Source organism: Equus przewalskii, chromosome 9 (genome assembly GCF_037783145.1).
Source record: "Equus przewalskii isolate Varuska chromosome 9, EquPr2, whole genome shotgun sequence".
Taxonomy (NCBI): domain Eukaryota; kingdom Metazoa; phylum Chordata; class Mammalia; order Perissodactyla; family Equidae; genus Equus; species Equus przewalskii.
Window position 1 is genome coordinate 14,624,137 of NC_091839.1, and position 21,470 is coordinate 14,645,606.

Sequence of the window (21,470 nt, forward strand, 5' to 3'; positions counted from 1 at the left end):
GGATCTGAACCCATGAACCCCGGGCGGCCGAAGCAGTGCATGCGAACTTAACCACTATGCCACCAGGCTGGCCCCATTAATAAAATAAATTAATACATGAAGAGTGAAACACACGAAGGCACACGGACACACACATAGGAAGCTTCAGATACTGGGCAGAAAGAATTGAGCGCTTTTTGTATGACAATGTCTAATGCTATTTTTCTCCAAGTTCAGCTTCACTGTGATCCTGTCAGATAAGACCATCTTTTAGATATTCTTTTTATAAAGGCCCTGAGGCACCACTTAGGAAAAAAAAATCCTCAGGAACTCAAAAGCTTGTAAATGAGGTAGAGTTAAAAAGGGAAGGAGGTATGACTCACTGAAATAACAATAGATGACAAAAATTAAGCACAATAAGATGTTAGCTCAGGCCTAATCTTCCTCATGCAAAAAAGAAAAAAAGAGAGAGGAAGATTGGCAACAGATGTTAGCTCAGGGCCCATCTTCCTCAGGAAAAAAAGAAAAAAAACTGTGCTATAATTTTAAGTGAAAAATAAAACCAAATCAAAATTCTATGTATTATTGCAAGTATAGCTGTGAATACATATTAAAAATAACCCTTGAAAAAACAGGCGATTTGTAAGCAGGGTAATAATGTGCGGGTTTTTTCATGTTTTTGATTTCTATTCTCTTTTACACTACTATTTGTAAAATGAAGTGACAATAAATAAAAACTGAAAGGAAATTTTAAAAAGGAAATAAACGAGCATGGCACATAAATGGTATTAAATGTCTGCTGTCATTCTTCACCCCTGTCAAGGAAGAGAAAACAGGCGTCCACTTACTGAGATGAGAGAACATGTTAAGCGACAGAAACAAAAATCCAGCTCACCTGAACCTTGATCATTTTCTCCTCCTTTTCCCGGGGAAAGGCAGAGACCTGAGGGGGCAGAACAAGAAAGAGCCATGAGAGAAAGGGAGACGGATCTCTGTGAAATTAGAAAAAGGTGTCCCTCCCCACAGGCAGATGTCGCCACACAGCCCTCTGCCGGATTCCAGCTCCGCCACGTGTCCCGCAGGATGCCCGCCCGCACGCGTGGGAAGGACCACCTGCACAGCGGGGCCCAGCTCCCTGCTCCCAAGGTGCTCATTCTCATCCCAGGAAACGTAGGGAGGGAGAGGCATGGAGGGTACTGGCTCAAAGCGTACTCTGGGGACAAAATTTGTTTTCAAAACCTGGCATTGCTATAGATGTGCTGTACCTCTGCTATAGGTTGGCAGGGCTATATATCTGCTATGTATATTTAACCATAGTTAAGTCCATAAACCTCTCTATGCGTCATTTCTATGATCTGCAACATTAGGATTGTAAGAGTACTGACATTATAAGGTTGTTGTTAGGATTATATATGTGAGTAGCATGGAACTGCTGGAAATACACCAATGTTTCCTATCATCTTGTGGCTGCAGAGAAGCAGGTACTGTTCTATATGACAAAACTGTCCTTGGAAATGTGTCTTGTAAGACATCTGGTGGCAGGGATCATGGCTTCTTACTTAACAATGTGCTGCCCCAGTAATCACTTTTGTTTAGACACTGACACCATTTTAGACTCTGGAAAGTTGAACGGCTGGTGAAGATCCTTCCTGAAGCCGGAGGAGGCGCAAACGGCAGCGCCCTCCTCCCACCTGGATGCGATGAATGATGCATGAAGCCTGCGATGCTACCGTATTGCTCAGATCTCTGTCAAGTGTTGGCTCAGCGCTTGACCCCTGGGAGGGTCTGGAGACCAGGAGTTTAATTTCTTGGGTCCCTCCTCAAGGTTATTTACTGTTCTCAATAGCCATTTACTGTTATTTACCTTATTTACCATTCTCAAGCAACTTCAGTCATCTGTGGAAGAGAAAGAACTCAAAAAGGGCTATTTGTGGGCTGTGAATAAGGCAGAGCCTTTTAGGACCCCCTTAGAGAGGTCTTCTACCCACTTCTTCCCAAATGCCCGTCCCCATGGGCCACTGCTGTGGACTCCACAGACTGCACGCCCAGCTACCAGGAACGAGCCTTCACCTGGCTGCATGATTAGCAGCGGAAGAGCTGTTTTCTTTCACTCGCGCATTCACGGATCACCTTCTAAAAAGGAGACAGTTCCCAGATCTCAGTTGCTCACAGCCCAGCACGGGAGACCAACTAGGAAATCCGCAATTATACCACACACACACAGATGCCAGAGCAGAGTTTAAACAGCATCCTTTAGGAGAACACGGAAGGGCCCCAAACCCAGACTGGAAGTCAACAGCCAAATGGCGTTCTTTAGAGTAACTGCCTCGTTTAATTGTCACAACAACTCAAGAGGTTGGGATAATTTTGACAGTTGAGAACATTAAAGCATCAAGGTTTTTAAGTTTTTTGCTCGTGATTATCCATTTAGTCAGCAGAGCAGCCAGGGTGACAAGCCCGGAGTCTGTGTCCTTAGTTACTAGGACAGGGGCTCTCTATCTGCCAGCTCCCTGCTATCACTGGGAAGGTTAAAAAAACAATCCCAATGCCCAGATCCCAGTCTGGGATCTAGAAATGAGCATCAGTGAGGAAGAGTTTTTATGAAACCCCTCTCGCCCCAGGTGACGACAGTTTGCAGAGAGGGTTGTAAACCACAGACTATGAGATGAATACAGACGGTCTGTAAGCTGAGCCCACGCAATTAACCACTAGGCCATTCAGCCTCTCAGTGAGTAAAGGAAATGACTGGAGAACACGCAAGCCAGGAGCAGGGCAGGGCCTGGGCCTCAGGCCTTCTGACTCCCAGCTCCCCACCGCTCCCATTACAGGTGCTCCTGGGGCTGTCTCTGGGAGGAAAGGGCAGCACTGTGAGTTGTGGTTATCTCTCCATCCTCAGCATGAAGACCGGCTTCCAGTTTGGACCTGCCCGGTCAGCTTCATCGAGCAATAGGGGTCACTCATCATCCAAGGGACTCTGAGAATTCAGAATATAAGGCACTTCATGTTAAATACACATTTAAATGGCGGTCGCCCTATAGAATGTTCTTGTTTCTTCATATGTTTGACAGAGTTAAAGTCTGACTATGCTCCTTTCTTGGTTAAAACACGTGCATGGCTGCCCAGTGCCTTGGGATGAAGTCCAGATTCTTAGCAAGCCACACAGAGAGGAATCATCTGTGTCTGTTTGCTCATTTTTTCTCCAAAGCCCCTCTTCTCTGTGATCTCCAGCGTGTCAATCACTTGATCTCACAGAAAAGTCTGCAGGCTTTCGCATGTGCTGTTCCTTCTGTCTGTCCCCCTTCCCTTCTCACCCAGACCAGGGGCTGGCAAACTGTTTCTCACAAAGGGACAGACAGCAAATATCTTGGGCTTTGTGGGCCGCACACAATCTCTGACAAATACTGTTCTTTTTTTTTCTTTTTACAACCCTTGAAATGTAAAAACTCTTCGTAGCTGGGGAGGAAGAAGGGATTTGCACAGACCAGCCATGGGCAGCAGTTTGCCCACCTGCGTCCTAGACCCTCTTAGCTTTTAACACTCAGCTTCTGCGTCCCCCGGTCCAGGGTGCCTTTTAACAGGTTGAGCAGCCTCACAAACTCCTAAACCCACTTTGCTGGTCTAATGAAAACAGAGTGCCTTGGCCAAGAGACCAGGCTGTCGAATGAGGCTGCCAGGTTTCAACCCTGATTCTGCCACTCACGGGCAGAATAAACTTGTGCAAGTTAATCAATCTCCCGATGCCTCTCTTTCTTCAACTGTAAAATGGAGATAAAAGCAGGGTTATTATGAGGGATAAATGAGTGAATACATCAAACATTAGCAAGTCAGTGTGGTTCATAATAAGCACCCAACAAATGTTAGCTATTGTTAGTATCATCCTCATTATTGTCACCATGAGATAAATACAGAAGCTATGCATCAGCCTCAGTCTGCTTCTAAGTATATTTATTTTAGGCCAGTAATTATCAGTGCGTATCACCCTTCAGATATTCTGAAAAAGCTGGTGGCTTATGCATCCAACCAAAATTGCTTAAGATAAAGGATGGGGAATATTTACTTCGTTTATTTCTCCCACATCCATTATTGGAAAATCCAAATACAATCCTGCTGAGCTGAAGGACCCTATTTCCTGCGGCCTGTTGGGAAGCTACCCCAACCACAAACAGGGACGGGATAACTCCTCTCTGCCAATCCTTATACTCAGCAACAGGCATCTGAAAACTGACACAGTCCCCACTACACAGAAACATGCAGCCGAGGGAGAGACGGAGCAGAAACATCCGTGAACTCAAAGACAGGTCAACCGAAAGCATTGAAACTGAAGCTCATGAAAATAATGTGCAGTCTGTTGATTTCCACGGCATGTTCTAGAAATGCCAATGAGGTCAAGTTGGTTAACAGTATTGTCCAGGTCTTTTGTATTCTTACTGATTTTCAGTCTACTTGTTTTGTTGACTATGGAGAAACGAGTACCGAAACCTCCATATGCAATTGTGGATTTCTCTGTTTCTTCTTTCAGTTCTGTCAGGTTTTCTTCATATGGCTTGAGGCTCTACCGTTTTGTGAACACACACTTAGGATCACTGTGATGTCTACTTGGTGAACAGACCCTCGGTGTCGCGTCCCTCTTTATCCCTGGTAACAGTCCTTGGTCTGAGGTCTACTTTGTCTGGTATTAATACAGCCACTCTAGTTTTCTTTTGGTTGATGTTTACACGTATACTTTTTTTTTAATCCTTTTAACTTTTCTTTTTTTTTTTTAAAGATTTTGTTTTTTTTCTTTTTCTCCCCAAAGCCCCCTGGTACATAGCTGTATATTCTTCATTGTGGGTCCTTCTAGTTGTGGCATGTGGGACGCTGCCTCAGCGTGATTTGATGAGCAGTGCCACGTCTGCGCCCAGGATTCAAACCAATGAAACACTGGGCCGCCTGCAGTGGAGCGCGCGAACTTAACCACTCGGCCACGGGGCCGGCCCCTATCCTTTCAACTTTTAATCTATCCATTTTTTTGTATCTAAAGTGGGGTTCTTCTAGGCAGCATGTACTTGCTTCTTATTTTTTAACCAATCTCACAATCTCTTCTAATTGATGTATTCAGACCATTAGTATTTTATGTAATTTTTGATCTGGTTGGATTTAAGTCTATCATTTTATGTTTTTTCCTGTTTGTCCTCCCTAATTTTGTTTCTCTATTCCCCTTTTCTGCCTTGTTTTGGGTTATTTAAAAAAACTTTTTTTTAGTATTCTATTTATTTTAATGCATCTATTAGCTTCCGGCTCTATCTCCTGTTTTATTTTGTTTGTTTCTCCTCTACAGCTGCGATATATATACAGCTCTAATCTTTCGCAATGTACTTAGTGTCGCTATTTTACCATTTCCTATGAAAAGCAGGAGGCTTACCATCAAATAGTTCCCTCAACCCTCCTCTCCTCAACTTCCAGCTGTTGTACGTATTACTCTCTATGCGATGCTCTAGCCAGGAAAGTGATCATTTTTACTTCGCACAGTCATGTATATTTTCAAGAGGAGAAAAACCGTATTTTATATCTACTGAAAAACTTACTATTTCTGTTGCTCTTTCTTCATTTTTGAAGTTTCTGCTTTCCATTTAGTATCATTTCTATTCAGCCTAAAGAACTTCCCTTAGCCTCCTTTTTAGCGTATATGTGACATTTTCCCTGCTTCAATCCTGAAGGGAATTTTCACTGGACAGAGAATTTTGAGTTGACGATTTCTTTCTTTAAGCATCTTAAAGATGTTGTTCCAACATTTTCTGGACTCCATGGTTTCCCATGAGAAATCTGCAGTTATTTATTTTTTTTGAGGAAGATTAGCCCTGAGCTAACATCTGCTGCCAATCCTCCTCTTTTTGCTGAGGAAGACTGGCCCTGAGTAACATCCATGCCCATCTTCCTCCACTCTATATGTGGGATGCCTTCCACAGCATGGCTTGCCAAGCAGTGCCATGTCCACACCCGGGATCCAAACCAGCGAACCCCAGGCCGCTCAAACTGGAATGTGTGCACTTAACCGCTGTGCCACCAGGCCGGCCCCAATGCTCCTGTTTATGTGCTGCCTTTGGGTCATTTTGTCCTACAGCAGCAGAGCTGTTTAGCTGCAACAGAGAGCATATGTGCACCTCTCATTTCATTGCACTGGTGGTAAACACCACAAATCACAGCAACCCAGTTATGACTGAAGAGCACTTCAACTACCACATGTATTGCTGTACCACAACATTTTAATTTTTCATTACCAGTTCATACTCATCATGTCAAAACAAGAGCAAAACAGACTTTAAATGTCGCATTGGAAGTGTGACACACTTCAAAAAGGCACACTGGAAGTGAAATAATTTTGTTATTGAATTAGACGGCAAAATCTTTTGCTTACTATGTGGTGGCAACACAGCTACCTAAAAGAATATAATATATGTCAACCTTATCAGGCTAAGCACTTACCACAAATATCCTCAGTTCACAGTAAAGCAACGGTCAGAAAAATTAGAAAATCTGAAATCAACTGTCTCGCCAGAGCAGAATTTCTTCACACACACAAAAAATGAAAACGAGGCTGCAACCAAAGTAAGTTTTGGATATTCAGATATTCAGCTTCTATTTCTGACCCAAGCAAATAAAGTAAGGTACCAATTATGAGTTAAGTAAATCATGTTTGATTGTAGCAGCCAAAGAAGGGTGTCCAGAGAAAATATATTTGTTTAAGATTATTAGACTTTGGGCAAGAACAGTTGCTTGAAGAGCTGAACACAATGGGAACAACATTATAGTCAATTAAAATATAAGAGAAATGATTCTGATAAATTTTATCTGGCTCTTGATAACTCAACATATGTCAGTGATGCTGGGCAGTAGTTGTTTATAAAATGAATCAACGCCAAGTTTGAAGTGACTTAACTGGCCTCTAGGTATAGTCTGAGTGGAACGACTATAGGTGAAAATATTTTCAAAGAAGTTGAAAAGATGCTAATTCAGTATAACATGAAGTGTGATCTGCTGGGATGCATTCAAACTGATTACAAATTTATAAAGCTTGTAAAAATGTAAGTGTTTAAAGCCTATGGTTATTCATTGTACTATTCATCAGCAGGTATTCTGCAGAAAATATTCTAATATATCACGTGCTATTGGACCAATAGCATCAATAATGAACTCTACTCACTCTCCTGGACTGAGCCATCATCAGTTTCCTGAATTTAGTCAGAAACAGAAGCTGAATATCCTCACTTGCCTCACCACACAGCGTGTCAATGGCTGAGCAGCAGTAAAGTTTTATTGTAATTTTTTTTTTTTTTAATCTCAGGATTTCTGAGTGAAGAAACTGCTCTCAACTGCTATTAGCAAATATTGAATGGCTTTGGAAATCAGTTTTAGCTGCAGACTCGATGATGTTTCTTAATGAATTCAACCTAAAAGTAGGAGGCAAAACAGTATGTATACTGTAGTCAAGCCATTTCAATGACAACTAATTTTGTTTGATTCACAAGTAATGGCAAGCTGCTTTATGAATTTCCAAAGCTGTCAAAAGTTGAAACAAGCAAGATCTCCATTCCCACCAAATTTGTAGTACATTGCAATTGTCGAAACTCACAGAACTGTACACCAAAAATAACTCCACTGTGTGTAGGTTAAACAATAATTGTTAAAAAACTAAATGAAACTAAATGACAAGCACTTGTCAAACCTTAGAGTGCATACCAATCACCTGAGGTTTCTGTGAAAATGAAGATCCTTGGTCCCACCCCCTCAAAATTCTAAATAAGTGGGTTTGGGACTGGACTCAAGGATCTGTCTTTGTATAGAGCTCCCGGGTGATAATTCTGCTTGAAAGCAGCCAGAGAAAAACAATGCATCACCTACAGGAGTACAATGATTCGAAGGAACCCAGATTTCTTATCAGAAACCACGGAGGCCAGAAGTAAGTGGCATGATACTTTTATAGTAGTGAGAGAAAAGAACTGTCAATGCAGAAATGTATACTCAGGATATAGTTTAGAAAAATATTCAGGGATGAAGGCAAAATAAAGACATTCTCAGAGAAACTAAGAGAACTCATAGCCAGCAGACTTGCTCTAAAAGGACTGGTAAAGGAAACTCTTTCAAAGGAAATGAGAGAGAAAGAAATATGGATCATCAAGCAACAGAATGGTAAATCTCTGGGAAAATATCATAGATGATTCTTCTCTTGAGTTCTTTACAATCTGTTTTACTGTTGGAAGCAAAAATGATAACAATGGTGGGGTTTTCAAAGTAGCCGCATGCTATATATGACCCTTGGGCATAACGGGAATGTATTATTTTTCTCTGGCTGCTTTCAAGCTTCTCTCCCGTCTCCAGTTTTCAGCAGTTTGATTGTGATCTGTGTGGGCCTGGACTGCTTACAGTTTATCCTGTTTGGGATTTGCTCAACTTCTTAAAAGAAACCTAGAAAGTACATTTAAGATAGCAAAAGAGAAGCAAAGTAGATCCAAATCAAACAAAAGAAAGGAAATAATACAGGTAAAAGTAGAAATCGACAAAATTGAAAACACATATGTAATAGAGAAAATCAATGAAACCCCATAGTTTTCTTACAATAATAAAAACTCTAGCATGTCAAAGAATAAAAGAGATGACAAAAATTAGCAATATCAGGAATGAAGAGGAGATGTCACTACAGACCTGGCAGACATTAAAAGAATGATAAGTGAATACTACGAACAATTCTACACACCTAAATTGGAAAACTCAGATGAAATGGATCAATTTCTTGAAAATTACAAACTACAAAACATACTGAAGATCAAATAGACAACACAAATAGTTATTAAATTAAATTCAGTTAAAAACCTTCCAAATATATAATCCCCAAGTCAAATGATTTCACTGGTTAATTCTACCAAACATTTAACAAAGAAATAACACTAATTCTGTACAATCTCCTCCTGAATACAGAAGAAAAGGGAACACTTTCCAACTCATTTTATCAGGCCAGAATTATTGATACTAGACCAAGACAGGACAAAAAATGAAACTACAGACCAATATCTCTCATGAACATAATTGCAAAAATCCTCAACAAAAATGTCAGCAAATCAAATCAAATGATACAGGAAAAGAACAGTACACCACTGACAAGTGAGATTTATGCTGGGAAGGAAAGGCTGCTTCAATCTTTGGAAATTAACCAATCTAATCCACCATGTTAACAGTCTAAAGAATAACACAAAATCATATCAAAAAAGAGAAGCATTTGACAAAATACAACATCCATTTGTGATAAAACTTTCACGAAATGAAAATATAAGGGAACTTATACAATGCTGTCCCCTTCAATTGGGAACAAGGCAGAGAAGTCCATTCTCACCACTCCTATTTGACGTTGTTCTGAAAATCGGCCAATGCAATAAGGCAAGAAAAAAGAAACAAAAGTATACAGATTAGAAAGGAAATAAAACTGACCCTACTTACACACAAAATGTGTGTCTATGTGGAAAATCCTAAGGCATTCACCAAAAACAAAATGTCTAGTGAGTTGAGCACAGTCGCAGAATCCAAGGTTAACACACAAAAGTCATGTGTTGTTCTAATATGCTGGCAATGTACAGTCAGAAACCAAAATTTAAAAACAATACAACTTACAAGAGCTCCAAAAGAATAAATTATATACTTAGGAATAAGTCTAAACAAAACATGTATTAGGATCTGTATGCATAAAACTACAAAACGCTGATGTAAGAAAGTAACGAATATTTCAATAAACAGAGGGACATACCATATTCAGGGACTGCAGGACTCAACATAGCGAAGACAGGGCTACACATTTAACATCACGCAAATGAAAACCCTAGCTGAATTTTTTTGTAGATATAGTCAAGCTGTTCTAAAGTGTACATGGAAAGGCAAAGAAACTACAAAAGGTAAAACAATTTTGAAAAAGCAGAATAAAATTGGAGAAAGCAAACTATACAATTTCAATACTTAGGATGAAGCTACAGTAACTAAGACAGCTTGGTAATGATGAAGGGACATATGTGTAGATCAATCTGACGGAAGATAGCTCGGAAATAAACCCAAACAAATGGTGTTGGGATAGCTGTCATTCATATGTAAAAAAAGGAACCTCAGCCTAACCCCTACATTACAAAAATGTTAACTCAAAATGGATCATAGATTCAAATGTAAAACTATAAAACTTCTAGAAGAAAATGTAAGAGAGAATCTTTGTGACCTGGGGTTAGCTAGAATTCTTAGACATGAGAAAACACAATCCATAAAAGAAAACACTGATAAATCAGACTTCACCAAAATTAAAAACTTTTGCTCTTCAAAAGGCAGTGTTAAGTGAATGAAAAGACAAGCTATAGGCTGAAAAGAAATATTTGCAAATCACATATCTGACAAAAGAGTGTATTCAGAATATATAAATAACTTTCAAAAATCAATAAGGAAAACACAACCCAGTTACCAATTTAAAACTGGGCAAAACATACAAACACTTTAGCAAAGAAGATATAAGAATGGCAAATGTGCTGTAGAAAAGATATATCTATTGAACATCATTAATCATTAGGGAAATGTAAATTAAAGTCCCAATGAGATACCGATACACACCTATTAGAATGGCTAAAGTAGACTCAGACAATACTAAATGCTGACAAGGACGTGGAGCAACTGGAACTTTCATAGGTCATTAGCGGGATGTAAAATGGTAGACACTCTGGGGAATAGTTTGGCTGTTTCTTATAAAGTTAAACATACACTTTCCATATGACTCAGGAATCCCATTCCTGGTTATGTACCCCAGAGAAATAAGCACAAAAACCTGTTCACAAACGTTTATAGCAGCTTATTCATAACTGTCGAAAACTGGAAACAACCCAAATACGCTTCAATGGGGGAAGGGATCAACTATAATACATCCATAAATGTAATATTAACCAGCAATAAAAAATAATGTAGTGATACATACAACAACTTGGATGAATGTCAAACGGATTATGCTGAGTGAGAGAATCCAGCCTCAAAAGGTTATATATGTACAAGTCCATTTACATACTTTCAAAAAGACAAAACTATAGAGTTAGAGTGGTTGCCGGTGGTTAGAGGTGTGTTGAGGGGTCATTGTAAAGGGTAACCAGGAGGGGAGTTTTTGGGGTGATGGAACAATTTTCTATCTGATGACAGTGGTGATTATACACATCTATACCTGTGTTAAAATTAACAGATTGTACCCCAAAAGGAAAAACAGACTCAATTTGACTGTAAGATAATTGTTTTTAAAAAAACCTGTTTTCTGCTCTGTAAAATGACAGCAATAATAGGTTTGTTACGAGAAGTAAATTAATATCTGTAAACCATGGGAAACCCTGCCTCACTCATAACACACAGCCTATAAATGTTAGCTATGATCATTTCTCCCAAGGTGTTTCTTAGGAAATTTGTTTTAGATCATCAAAATAACTGCTCATCAACTTTTCATAATACTCTGAAATAGTCAGTGGATTCAACAGCCCACCGACATGAAGGGAGATTAAGGAATATCTCCACGGGTTATTTTTATCCTGTTTTGCTCCTTAATTCCCGTTTCAGGAATTCTGCACTGCAAACCCTTGAGGCCAGCTGCCTGCTGAGGAGCTACTCTAACTACAAACCCTCACCAACCTTGTACGGTGTGCTGGGCACACAGAGAAAGATGACATGGCCCCAGCGAAACAAAAAGTTTCAGGGTATGGAAACAGAGCGCTACGAAACAAAGAGCTACAAGACATAGGTAAGTCAGACTATGTGGGAAACCAAAATTCGCCACCGTCCCTCTCCAATGGGCTGTGCTCTCGTGGCCTCTAGCTTGCCGAAGTCAGTCCCATTCTCCAAGCTGCAAAGACTGAAAACCCTGCCGTAGCTGCTAACACCTCCCTGTCTTGGTCTTGGATATAAACGATGTTTGATAATCAAATTTTGGCAATTATGACAATCAATCAATCACTATCATACCCACTCAATGTTGGAGATTTGCTTTAAAATACAAAAACAAAGAAAATTGGAGAGGGGGTTGATATAACACTGACAAATGTTAACAAGAGTTGAAGTTGGATGACGGTTCCACTGGGTCATTATTTTATTCTTATTACATTCGGCTATGTTTATAAATTTCCATAGTAAAAACTTAAGGGGAAAACAAAACCTATGATACCTATTTTATAAAACTGAAGAGAAAATCCAAAAATAAATCTACCCAACAAGAAAACATTAAAATGTTCACATGGTTCTCTCTACATCCTCTGGTGATGGGTGATGAAATTTTTTCTTTATACTTCATATATTTTCTTCATTCTCTACAATACGCAATTGTTATTTGTATAATTGGAATAGGAACTACAAAAATTACTTCAAATAAAGTACAATTAAATTGCAGATGTCTAAAAAACTCTTATCAAAAACCGGAAGCTCACTGATGGCTTTCACGGCCCTCCATAAAAATCCGAAACGTGCCTTCTCAACCTGACATTAACCACGTTAAGAACTAAGGCAACAGACTGAAAGCCTAAACTCAAATGTCAACTCAGCGTCTTCCTAGCCGTGTGACCTAGGATAAAGATCTTTTGCTCTTCTCGTCTCAGATTCCTCATCTTCAATATGGGAATAACAGTACCCTCAACCCCCAGAGGGCTCATGTGAGGATTAAATATGTTAATTCATATAAAACGCCTAGAATAATGTTCAGCACTAAATGTTTAAATAGGACGGCTATTCCTGATGCCCAAGTACCTCCCCCATCCCTTCCCGCATTTATTCAACAAATATCAGGGTATCTTCACAGCAGAAGAACTTGCCCATGAGTGAAAGAAACATCTTTTCCCCCGAGAAGAGAGAACATAAGAGGAAGAAAAATACTAAATCCTATTCAGGTGACCGCTCTGCTGCCAGAAGCCAAAGGGTCACTCCCTCCTCCCCGCAGCCTTTCTCAGGAAGTCAAGGCTGGGGAAGGAAAAAGAGGCTGAGAAAAATCAGAACTTAACAGAACTCCGCATAAATTACAGGGGACATCTCAGACAACACCCAGGAGTATCCCCTCCTTGAAATAAAATTAAAATTAAAAGAAAATACTAGGAATCTGGGTACAGCCCCGCTTCCTTCAGGGATCACAGAAGGGGCAGGGACCCTGCAACAGGAGGTGGGACCCCATCCCGGGTTCGCTGAAGCTTTCAGGGAATTGAGAGCTTCTCTGAAAATTAAAAAAGTAGAAGTAACAGGAGACCTATTTTTGACCACAGCCAGGCTCCGTTCTAATGCTCTGACTTCTCCATTCTCATCGAACTCTCCAAATAACTCTATTAGGTACACGCTGGAACCAGCTTAAAGAGGAAACGGAGGCAGGGACTCGAGGATGCTCGCCGGATCCCGGAACGCCGGGCGGCGGCGGGGCCGGTGGGCGGGGCGAGGGCTGGGACGGTCTGACCCCGGGAGACCCTCCCTCCCAGCGGCGCGCGACCCCGGCCCGGCCCGGAGCCGGGATGCTCCACCGCCCCGCGCTCCAGACGCTCATTCAGGGGACGCAAACCCCGCGCTTCGCCGCAGGCGGATCCTCTTCCCCCAGGTCGAGGGGCTGGTCGCTACTGGCCCACAGCAAAGCGAAGAAGGGTCCGTGTGGACGCGGGGAGAGGGCCCCGGGCAGGGCACGGCTCACCTTTCTACGAAGAATGAAGGCCGCGGCCTTGCGTACCTGGAGCGGAAGTCGCTCTGCCTGCAGAGACCTCCTGGACTACGCTTCCCAGAATTCCCGCCGGGAGCGGGGACACAGCCGCAGCCTCCCGTAGCGGAAGTTATCCAACTACAGGGCTCCTGGACTACACTTCCCAGAATTCCCAGGCCACTTCGGTGCCTTCCTGGGGCGGAAGTGCCCTCTGCTACCCGGAGCATCTGGATTGTGTGTTGTAGCAGGGGTCTGGGAGTGAATTCCGTAACCTCGCCTTCCTGGAGCCGAAGTGTGTGCGAACAGACAGCTCTGTTGGATGCTTCTGTGTTCTCTCCAGCAGAGAATTTCATGCCACTACAGGCGCCTTTTCGGGAGCGTCACTGTCTCTGATCCTGTGGATCTTCTGACTACAATTCACGGAGTCACCTGCGGGGCAGCCCTTTCTGCAACGCAGTCCTTTCTCTTTCTGATAGTAGTTGGATAGTTGGATAGTATTGGAAAAACATCCAATACTATCTTTTTCTGATTCTGTACTGTTAGTCGAGCTTGGCTACCCCCTCCCATGCCTTTTTTTTCCTCTTGAAATCTTTTCTTCCCAACGTGACAAAAATAAAAGCAAACTACCTGCTTATTCCAAGAAACTGCCCCATAGAGACAGACTGGAGAAGCTTGAAGAACGCGAAAGAAGGAAGAAAAGGCAGATTATAGAAAGGAAGCGATGTGTGGGTAAAAAATGCAAATACTGAAAGGAAATTGTGCTGACCTGCACTGAGCACCAAATCGAAGGAATCCAGGACCTCAACCTTACTTTGACTGGATTGTCTTTTTTATTGTATGTGGGCGTGAACGCATCTAGAACTCTGACAGCTGCCTACCATGAGCAGTACATTCCAAGATCCACAGGAATGGACGTGGATGCCAAGAATCTACAAGAAACAAATGCACCATTGATCAGGCCGTAAAGCCAAAGCAGCACATTGTTCTCACATTTCCTTGGCTTTAATTGCTGATTGTGAAATGTGGTTTGTAAGGCAAATGGAAGGAGCTGTGTTGATAGACAAAACATTATAAGAAGGGATAAACCCTTTATAAAATCTTGAAATTTCTTCTTTGAGCTTTTAGTACCACATGACCTATTTTCAGCCTGCTCTTGATATCATAAATACTATGAATTGTCTTATGGAGGACTTGGTGATTCAGGGAGGTGGCGGGATGGAGAAAATGGCCAGAAAACTTCCGCAGAAAGAGAGAAGAGGAGAAAGTTTAAATACCCACTCTTCTCCTGGGGAAGAAATATATATTGTTTTCCTTTATACTAGTACATTAATTGTATTTGATGTTATGTCACTTGAACCTCTTGTAATCTAGAACAGTTCCCCTTCCCCCTTTTTGCATGTCCCTGACCTGCTGAAGTAACTAGGTCAGTTGTCATGTAGGATTGCTCACCTTCTGGAGTTGTCTGATGGCTTTCTTGATCTGAAATTTATTGTCCTGAAACTTCAATATTTTCTGTAAACTACAAGTTAAAGTCTAGTTTTTTGGCAAGAATAAGGAAAATGTGGTGCTGAAAATAGCTGAACAAGGTCCCATACAATGTCCAACCGAAACCTCCTCAAATGCTGGCCAAGTATCCTCACTGAGGAGTAAGAGAAAAATGACATAACAGCCATTATGTGAAAATGGTCAATGGTTTAAAGGAAGGGAACCATTTTAAGAAATTACACCATGTGATTCTTTAACAACCCCTCCCAAAAGGAAATGTTTTAAAAAATAATTATCTAATAGTTTATATTTTAAAGAGGATAAATCTGATGATAGGTGAGTTTTTGGATAAAATGACAGGAAAATTAAAATATACAATAGACAAAATAATGTTTTGTATGCTTCCACTTCCGGTAATAATAAAAGAGGTACTCTAGAACAAACATCTGGGAGATGAAAGATGGACATATTTTTTAAAGGTGTAGGAAGGCAGCAAGAGACAAGATAAAGGAGAATTAGTGGGCTAAAATTCAGACAAAGTTGGGGGAGTCATGCATTTGGGGCGACTTTTCTCCTGGGGGTGATGGTCTAGTCAATAAGCTGGAAAGCCTAAAAGCTTGCAGCACTCTTGGTACCCATGTGAGGCTGGGGCAACAAAAGGTTCTGGCAAGACCTATGAAATACACATCTTTTCAATCACACCTGACGTATTTACACAAAGGGACCATATGGTAGGCCATAATGCAATGACCACAAATTTCAAAATGCTGAAATAATACCATTTTTTAATGAATACAATGAAATTCAGCCAGAAATCAATAACCAAAAGGTACTTTAAAGATTCCCGTGTGTGCATTTAATAAATTATTATCTCTTTGCTCCGAAGCCACCCTTCTTTGCTCGGCTTTATGGAGCTGGAATGGGAAATGTGCAGCCCATCTTTCTGCTTTGCCATGTGGTTCTACATTAGGCTCTGCGGGTAGAGGGATACTGCACGGCTGGAGGAGGAGGAAGAGCCTTGCCACTTCCTGTGGGCTTCCGGGCAGTGGCATTTCCTTCTTGTAGCAGCGGCCCAATCTAATTTGCAGGTTTTCCAACGCTTGAATAACCAGCTTCATCACGGCTCCTCAGAGACATTGTCAAACAGCTTCCCAAAGCCTGTTCCTCAGACGTCCAAGTCCTAGAGCTCCAGGGCCCTGCCTCCCAGCTCAGGGCCACCAGAACCAGCTGGACCTCCCCCTCCTCAGAGGACTGAGTTCCGGGACAGAGGCTCTTCCACCAAGCTTCTAAGTTTTAATAATCACCACCTCTCCACTTTGTTCCCCAGACCTTGGGGTGGTGGCTGCTTGGCGTAGTTGCTCCCTCCATCATACCTCTTTCTGCCCTTTCAGTGATTTAGCAACCAACTCTGTAATGTCATAATTCTCTTTTTTCAAATAACTAGTGTGGTTGCTATCTATTCAGTGGACCCTAAGTTATACATTGTGTTTGGAAAATTTTCTCCAAGAAATATTATAGGCCTCTGGCAACAATGCAGACAGAGCTTCCACAGACCCTAATTACATAGAAATGCCAAATAAATGTGAAAATAAAAATAACATTTAATTTACTTATTCAATCCTACCCCCTACTACTCACTTATTCTCTCTCTTGCCCCACTGGTAGCCACACTGGTGTGTTCTCTCTGTGCCATTTGTTTGTATGTGTTTCTGGAAAAATGTGTGAAATTTTCTGTGCGTATATAATTAATTTATATATATGAATATATGTGCATATATATATACAATCTTGAACTCTTGAAATTTTTCTTGAAAAACTCACTCAAAATTTTTCACTCAAAGCTGTTTTTCCCCAATATTTTACATGAAACTTTTTAAAGTGAAGAACAGTTGGAAGAATATGCAGTGTTCACCCATATACTCACAGCCTAGATTCTAAAATTAGAAATACTAATTTCTTAGCTATCTGCCTGGCCATCTTACCTATCGCTTATTTGTCCAACTCTGAGCTATGTTAAGATACAGAATGTTAACATCACCCCAGAAAGTTTCCTCTTCCCAGTCAATCTCTACCCCTTTGTCCAGTAGCAACCTCTGCTCTGATATTTTTCACCGTACATTAATTTTAGAACGTCAATTATATGGAAGCACATAGTAAGTACTCTTTTGCATTGCGACTCTTTAACCGAGTACAGTGTTTTTCAGACCCATCCATGCTGATGCACGTATCAGTCATCTGATCCTTTTTATTATTGTGTGATGTTCGACGGCTTGAATAAGTCACAATGGATACCTGTTTACATTTTTTAGCTATTGTGAATAAGGCTTCTGTAAAATACTCATAAAACTCCTGTTGTGGGCATACGCTTTCTTTTTTCTGGAATAAGTACCTAGGTTTAGAAATGCTTGATGTGGGGCCAACCTAGTGGCACAGCGGTTAAGTGTGCACGTTCTGCTTTGGTGGCCCGAGGGTTTGCTGGTTTGGATCCCAGGTGTGGAGCTGGCACCACTTGTCAAGCCATGCTGTGGTAGGCGTCCCATATATAAAGTAGAGGAAGATAGGCACGGATGTTAGCTCAGGGCCAGTCTTCCTCAGCAAAAAGAGGAGGATCGGCAGCAGTTAGCTCAGGGCTAATCTTCCTCAAAAAAAAAAAAAAAAAAAAAGAGAGAGAGAAAGAAAGAAATGCTTGATGTGTATTTAACTATTTAAGAAACTTCCAGATCTTTCCCCAAAGTGACTCATTCATTTTACACTCCCAACAAAAATGTGTATGATTTCTGATTGCTGCGAATCCTAACGAACATTGGCCGTTGTGAGAATCTGTAGCATTTGCTATTCTGGCGGCTGTGTGACAGTAACTCGCTGCACTTTTCACTTGGTTGCTCCTGGTACCTCACAATGTTCAGCACTTCTGGTGCTTATTAGCCACTCTTCCGTCTTCCTAGGTAAACTGACTTCCAATTTTTGCCCATTGTAATTGGAACGATGGTTTCCTTGATACTGTGCTCTACAAGTTCCTTATATATCCTGAGTGTTGGCTCTGTGTCAGATACAGATCTCATTCATATTTCCTCCCAACTCTGCCTTGCCTATTTACTGTCTTAACAGTGTTTTTTGATAAGCTGAAGTATTTCTTTTTGATGAACTATGATGCATCATGTTTTTTTTTTTTCATGGTTCTTTCTTTTTGGTTCCTAAGAAATATTTGCCTAATCCCAAATTGCCATGATGTTGTTCTGTTTTCCTCCAGAAGCTGCAGTTTTAGTCTGCACGTTTAGGGTAGTGTTTTCTAAGTTACAAATAGGTGAAGGTGGATGATAGTGTTGTTCATATATTGTATGTATTTACAACTTTTTTCCCCTTAGTTGTTCAAGGAATTGTTGAGAGAAGGCTGCGAACATCTCTAATTATCATAGTGGATTGATTTATAGAATTGCTGGCAATTTTTACATGATGTGTTTTGAAGCTCTGTTATTCAGCATAAACACATTTATAATTGTTTTGTCTTCCTTATGAATCAAGCCTTTTATTTTCAAGAAACGTTCCTGGTTTTTTCTGGCGATACTCTGTCTTTCTATAATTTATTTATTTTTAAAATTTTTTTTTTTGAGGAAGATTAGCCCTGACCTAACATCTGCCACTGATCCTCCTCATTTTTTGCTGAGGAAGACTGGCCCTGTGCTAACATCCATGCCCATCTTCCTCTACTTTTTATATGTGGGACACCCACCACAGCATGGCTTGATAAGTGGTGCATAGGTCCATACCCAGGATGTGAACCAGCGAACCCTGGGCCACTGAAGCAGAGCATGTGAACTTAACTGCTGTGCCACTGGGCTGGCCCCCCATACTCTGTCTTGAAGTCCACTTTCTCTAATGTTGATATAGACCCTCCATCCTTCCTCTGTTTAAACTTAGCAAGATATATATTTTTTGTCCACTTACTGTCAATCTGCCTATGTCTTTATATTACATCTACCATAAAAAGCATATTAATGGGCCTTGCTTTTATATCCACTCCCACCATATCTTCACCAAGGGCAGCTAAATTTAATACAATCCTCGACATGGTGTATTTAGTTCTATTCATTTTCTGCTTGTCTAAACTATTTGTGTAGTTAAGATCCAGAACCTCAACCAGTGGGGTGATGACTTTCAACCCTCGAAGCACATGCGAACTTAACCGCTGCGCCACCGGGCTGGCCCCCAGGCTCCTTAAAGTATCATGGGATTGGATTTCTTTTAACACTTCTACCAAGTTCCCCAGGGGATTCTAATACCAGTTTCTGAGAATAACTGCCTTAAAATATTGCGGTGTCCCCTGCGTTTCCTAGCATAATTTGTTGCATTTTCCAAACACTATAATTATACTCTACTCTGTCACATAGAAAGCACATAGTATGTGCCAGGCACTATTCCAGGCACTTTTCATATCATCTCATTTAATCCTACAATCACTTTATATGATAGGTACTGATATTATTCCTAATTTACGGGCTAGGAAAATGAGCACCGCCCAGACCCATTCTGCCAGCTAATAAAAGCAGAGTGTTGCCCACGATCACAGGCTAAGGAATCAGCCTGCTGAGGTTTAACCATGGCTCAGCCACTTATTGGCTGTGTGACTCTAGTTCAGAGAAAATTGATGTCTCTGCACCCATGATTACTCACCTATGAGGAAAATAGAGCTGTTATGAGAAATAAATAAATTAATAAATGAAAAGCACTGACCGCTCTGTTTGAGTCATCAGGCACTCTCATAAATATAAGCTGTTATCACCCCATCATAATCACCATGGGGTAAAGAGAGGAATCATGCGTAAGCACCCATTTGTTTCTAAGGAAATTTGTTTTACGTCATCAAAGTACAAACAATAATTGTTAGTCAATGGTTGAGTTCACTGAAAAAGTTGGTGATGCTACAGTCCATCAAAAGTCAGGGAGATAAAGGAAACTCTCTAGACTGCTTCTCCTCTGTTTTGTCTCCTAATTCCCCTTTTGTCAGCCGTGTGGCTGGCAGCTACACGAAGCACCAACACTGAATGAGTAGTTCCTCTCTGCCACTCTAGCGTTGGGTGTGGACACGCAAAGAAGAAGATGACGGTTTCTGCAAAAGAAGAAGCTGCAGCCTGGGGAGAGCCAGGGAAGAAACCAAGGGCTCCTGGACAGACATGTCAAACTCCAAGTTGGGAAACAAAACTTAACACCATCCCCCCCAACAAAATGCAACCTTCTTGCGCCATCTAGCTTTCTCATGTCAATACCAGCTCTGCCACCAAGAGTAATTTTCTTCTTTTTTTGTTTTGTTTTAATAGGAGAATACTTTTGAAACACATTACATATACCCAGGTTTTACAAGGCCATATTCTTTTCACCGTTTGGTCTTCAAATCCCTGTTGCATATCCACTCACAGGAATATAATGTAGTCATAAAAAATGAACTTTATGAAGAAGGTGGGGAACAGGAAGTAACTTATGACATATTACTAATTGAAATAAGGATTTAAAATTGACAAATTCCTTAATAAAAATATCTATATAAATGTGATAAACTATTATGAAAAAGATGTTTGAGAATGGCAATAGTGGTGGGATTATGAGTTAAATCTTAATTTAGTTATGTTATTTCCTGTAATGAGGTTCTGCCACTTAATTTTTTTAAATTCTGGACATTTTTTAAAAGTCATGTTTATTGAGGTTAATGTATATACATTATAAAATCTACCCTTTGTAATTATACAGTTCAATGAGTTTTGACAACTATATACACGTGTAACTACCAGCACCATCAAGATACAGAATATTTCTAACACCTCAAACACTTCCCTGGGTGAAGGGCACACAGAATTCTTCAAACTTTTTTTGGACCTCTTCTGTATGTCTAAAATTACCTGTCCCTTGAGAAGAGTATATAGCACTTATGTACTGTTTAAAGATTAATAAGACGAACACCTTAAGCTTAAGAAATAGAATATTACCAGTCTTTGAAGCTCTTTGTGTTAATGTGCATTTTACACTTCTTTTTTTAAAATTGATTTTGTATCTTACAGCCTTATTGGATTTGTTTACTAGGGCTAACAGTTTTCTGATGAAGTCTTTAGGGTTTTCTATATATCATGTCATCTGCAAAAAGTGACTTTTCTCTCTTCCTTTCAGATTTGGATGCCTTTTATTTCCTTTTTTGCCTAACTGCTCCGGCTAGGACTTCCAATACCATGCTGAATAAAAGTGGTGAGAGTGGGTTTGTCTTGTTCAGCTTTCAGCTTTTCAGTTGAATATGATGTTAGCTGTGGGCTTGTCATATATAGCCTTTATT

At 40.7% G+C, this 21,470-nt stretch overlaps 1 protein-coding gene across 7 annotated transcripts in view; it reads right to left on the minus strand.

Annotated features, from left to right (window-relative positions):
* The window catches only part of LOC103550909 (zinc finger protein 112), a 101,576-nt gene that overhangs the window by 18,385 nt on the left and 61,721 nt on the right, over nucleotides 1-21,470 (minus strand). The window contains exons 1-2 of one of the 7 annotated variants that reach the window (XM_008520103.2): nucleotides 13,664-13,776; nucleotides 875-922 (exon numbers count right to left, since the gene is read on the minus strand). The exons of 1 other annotated variant lie outside the window; for it this stretch is intronic. In XM_008520103.2, coding sequence (XP_008518325.1) covers nucleotides 875-889 — 15 coding nt within the window. In that variant the 5' untranslated portion in view covers nucleotides 890-922; nucleotides 13,664-13,776. Of the gene's footprint in view, nucleotides 1-874; nucleotides 923-1,843; nucleotides 1,986-13,537; nucleotides 13,777-21,470 lie in introns of those variants that run through there. 5 more of the 7 variants (XM_070632892.1, XM_070632889.1, XM_070632893.1 and 2 more) reach the window with 5 other exon arrangements.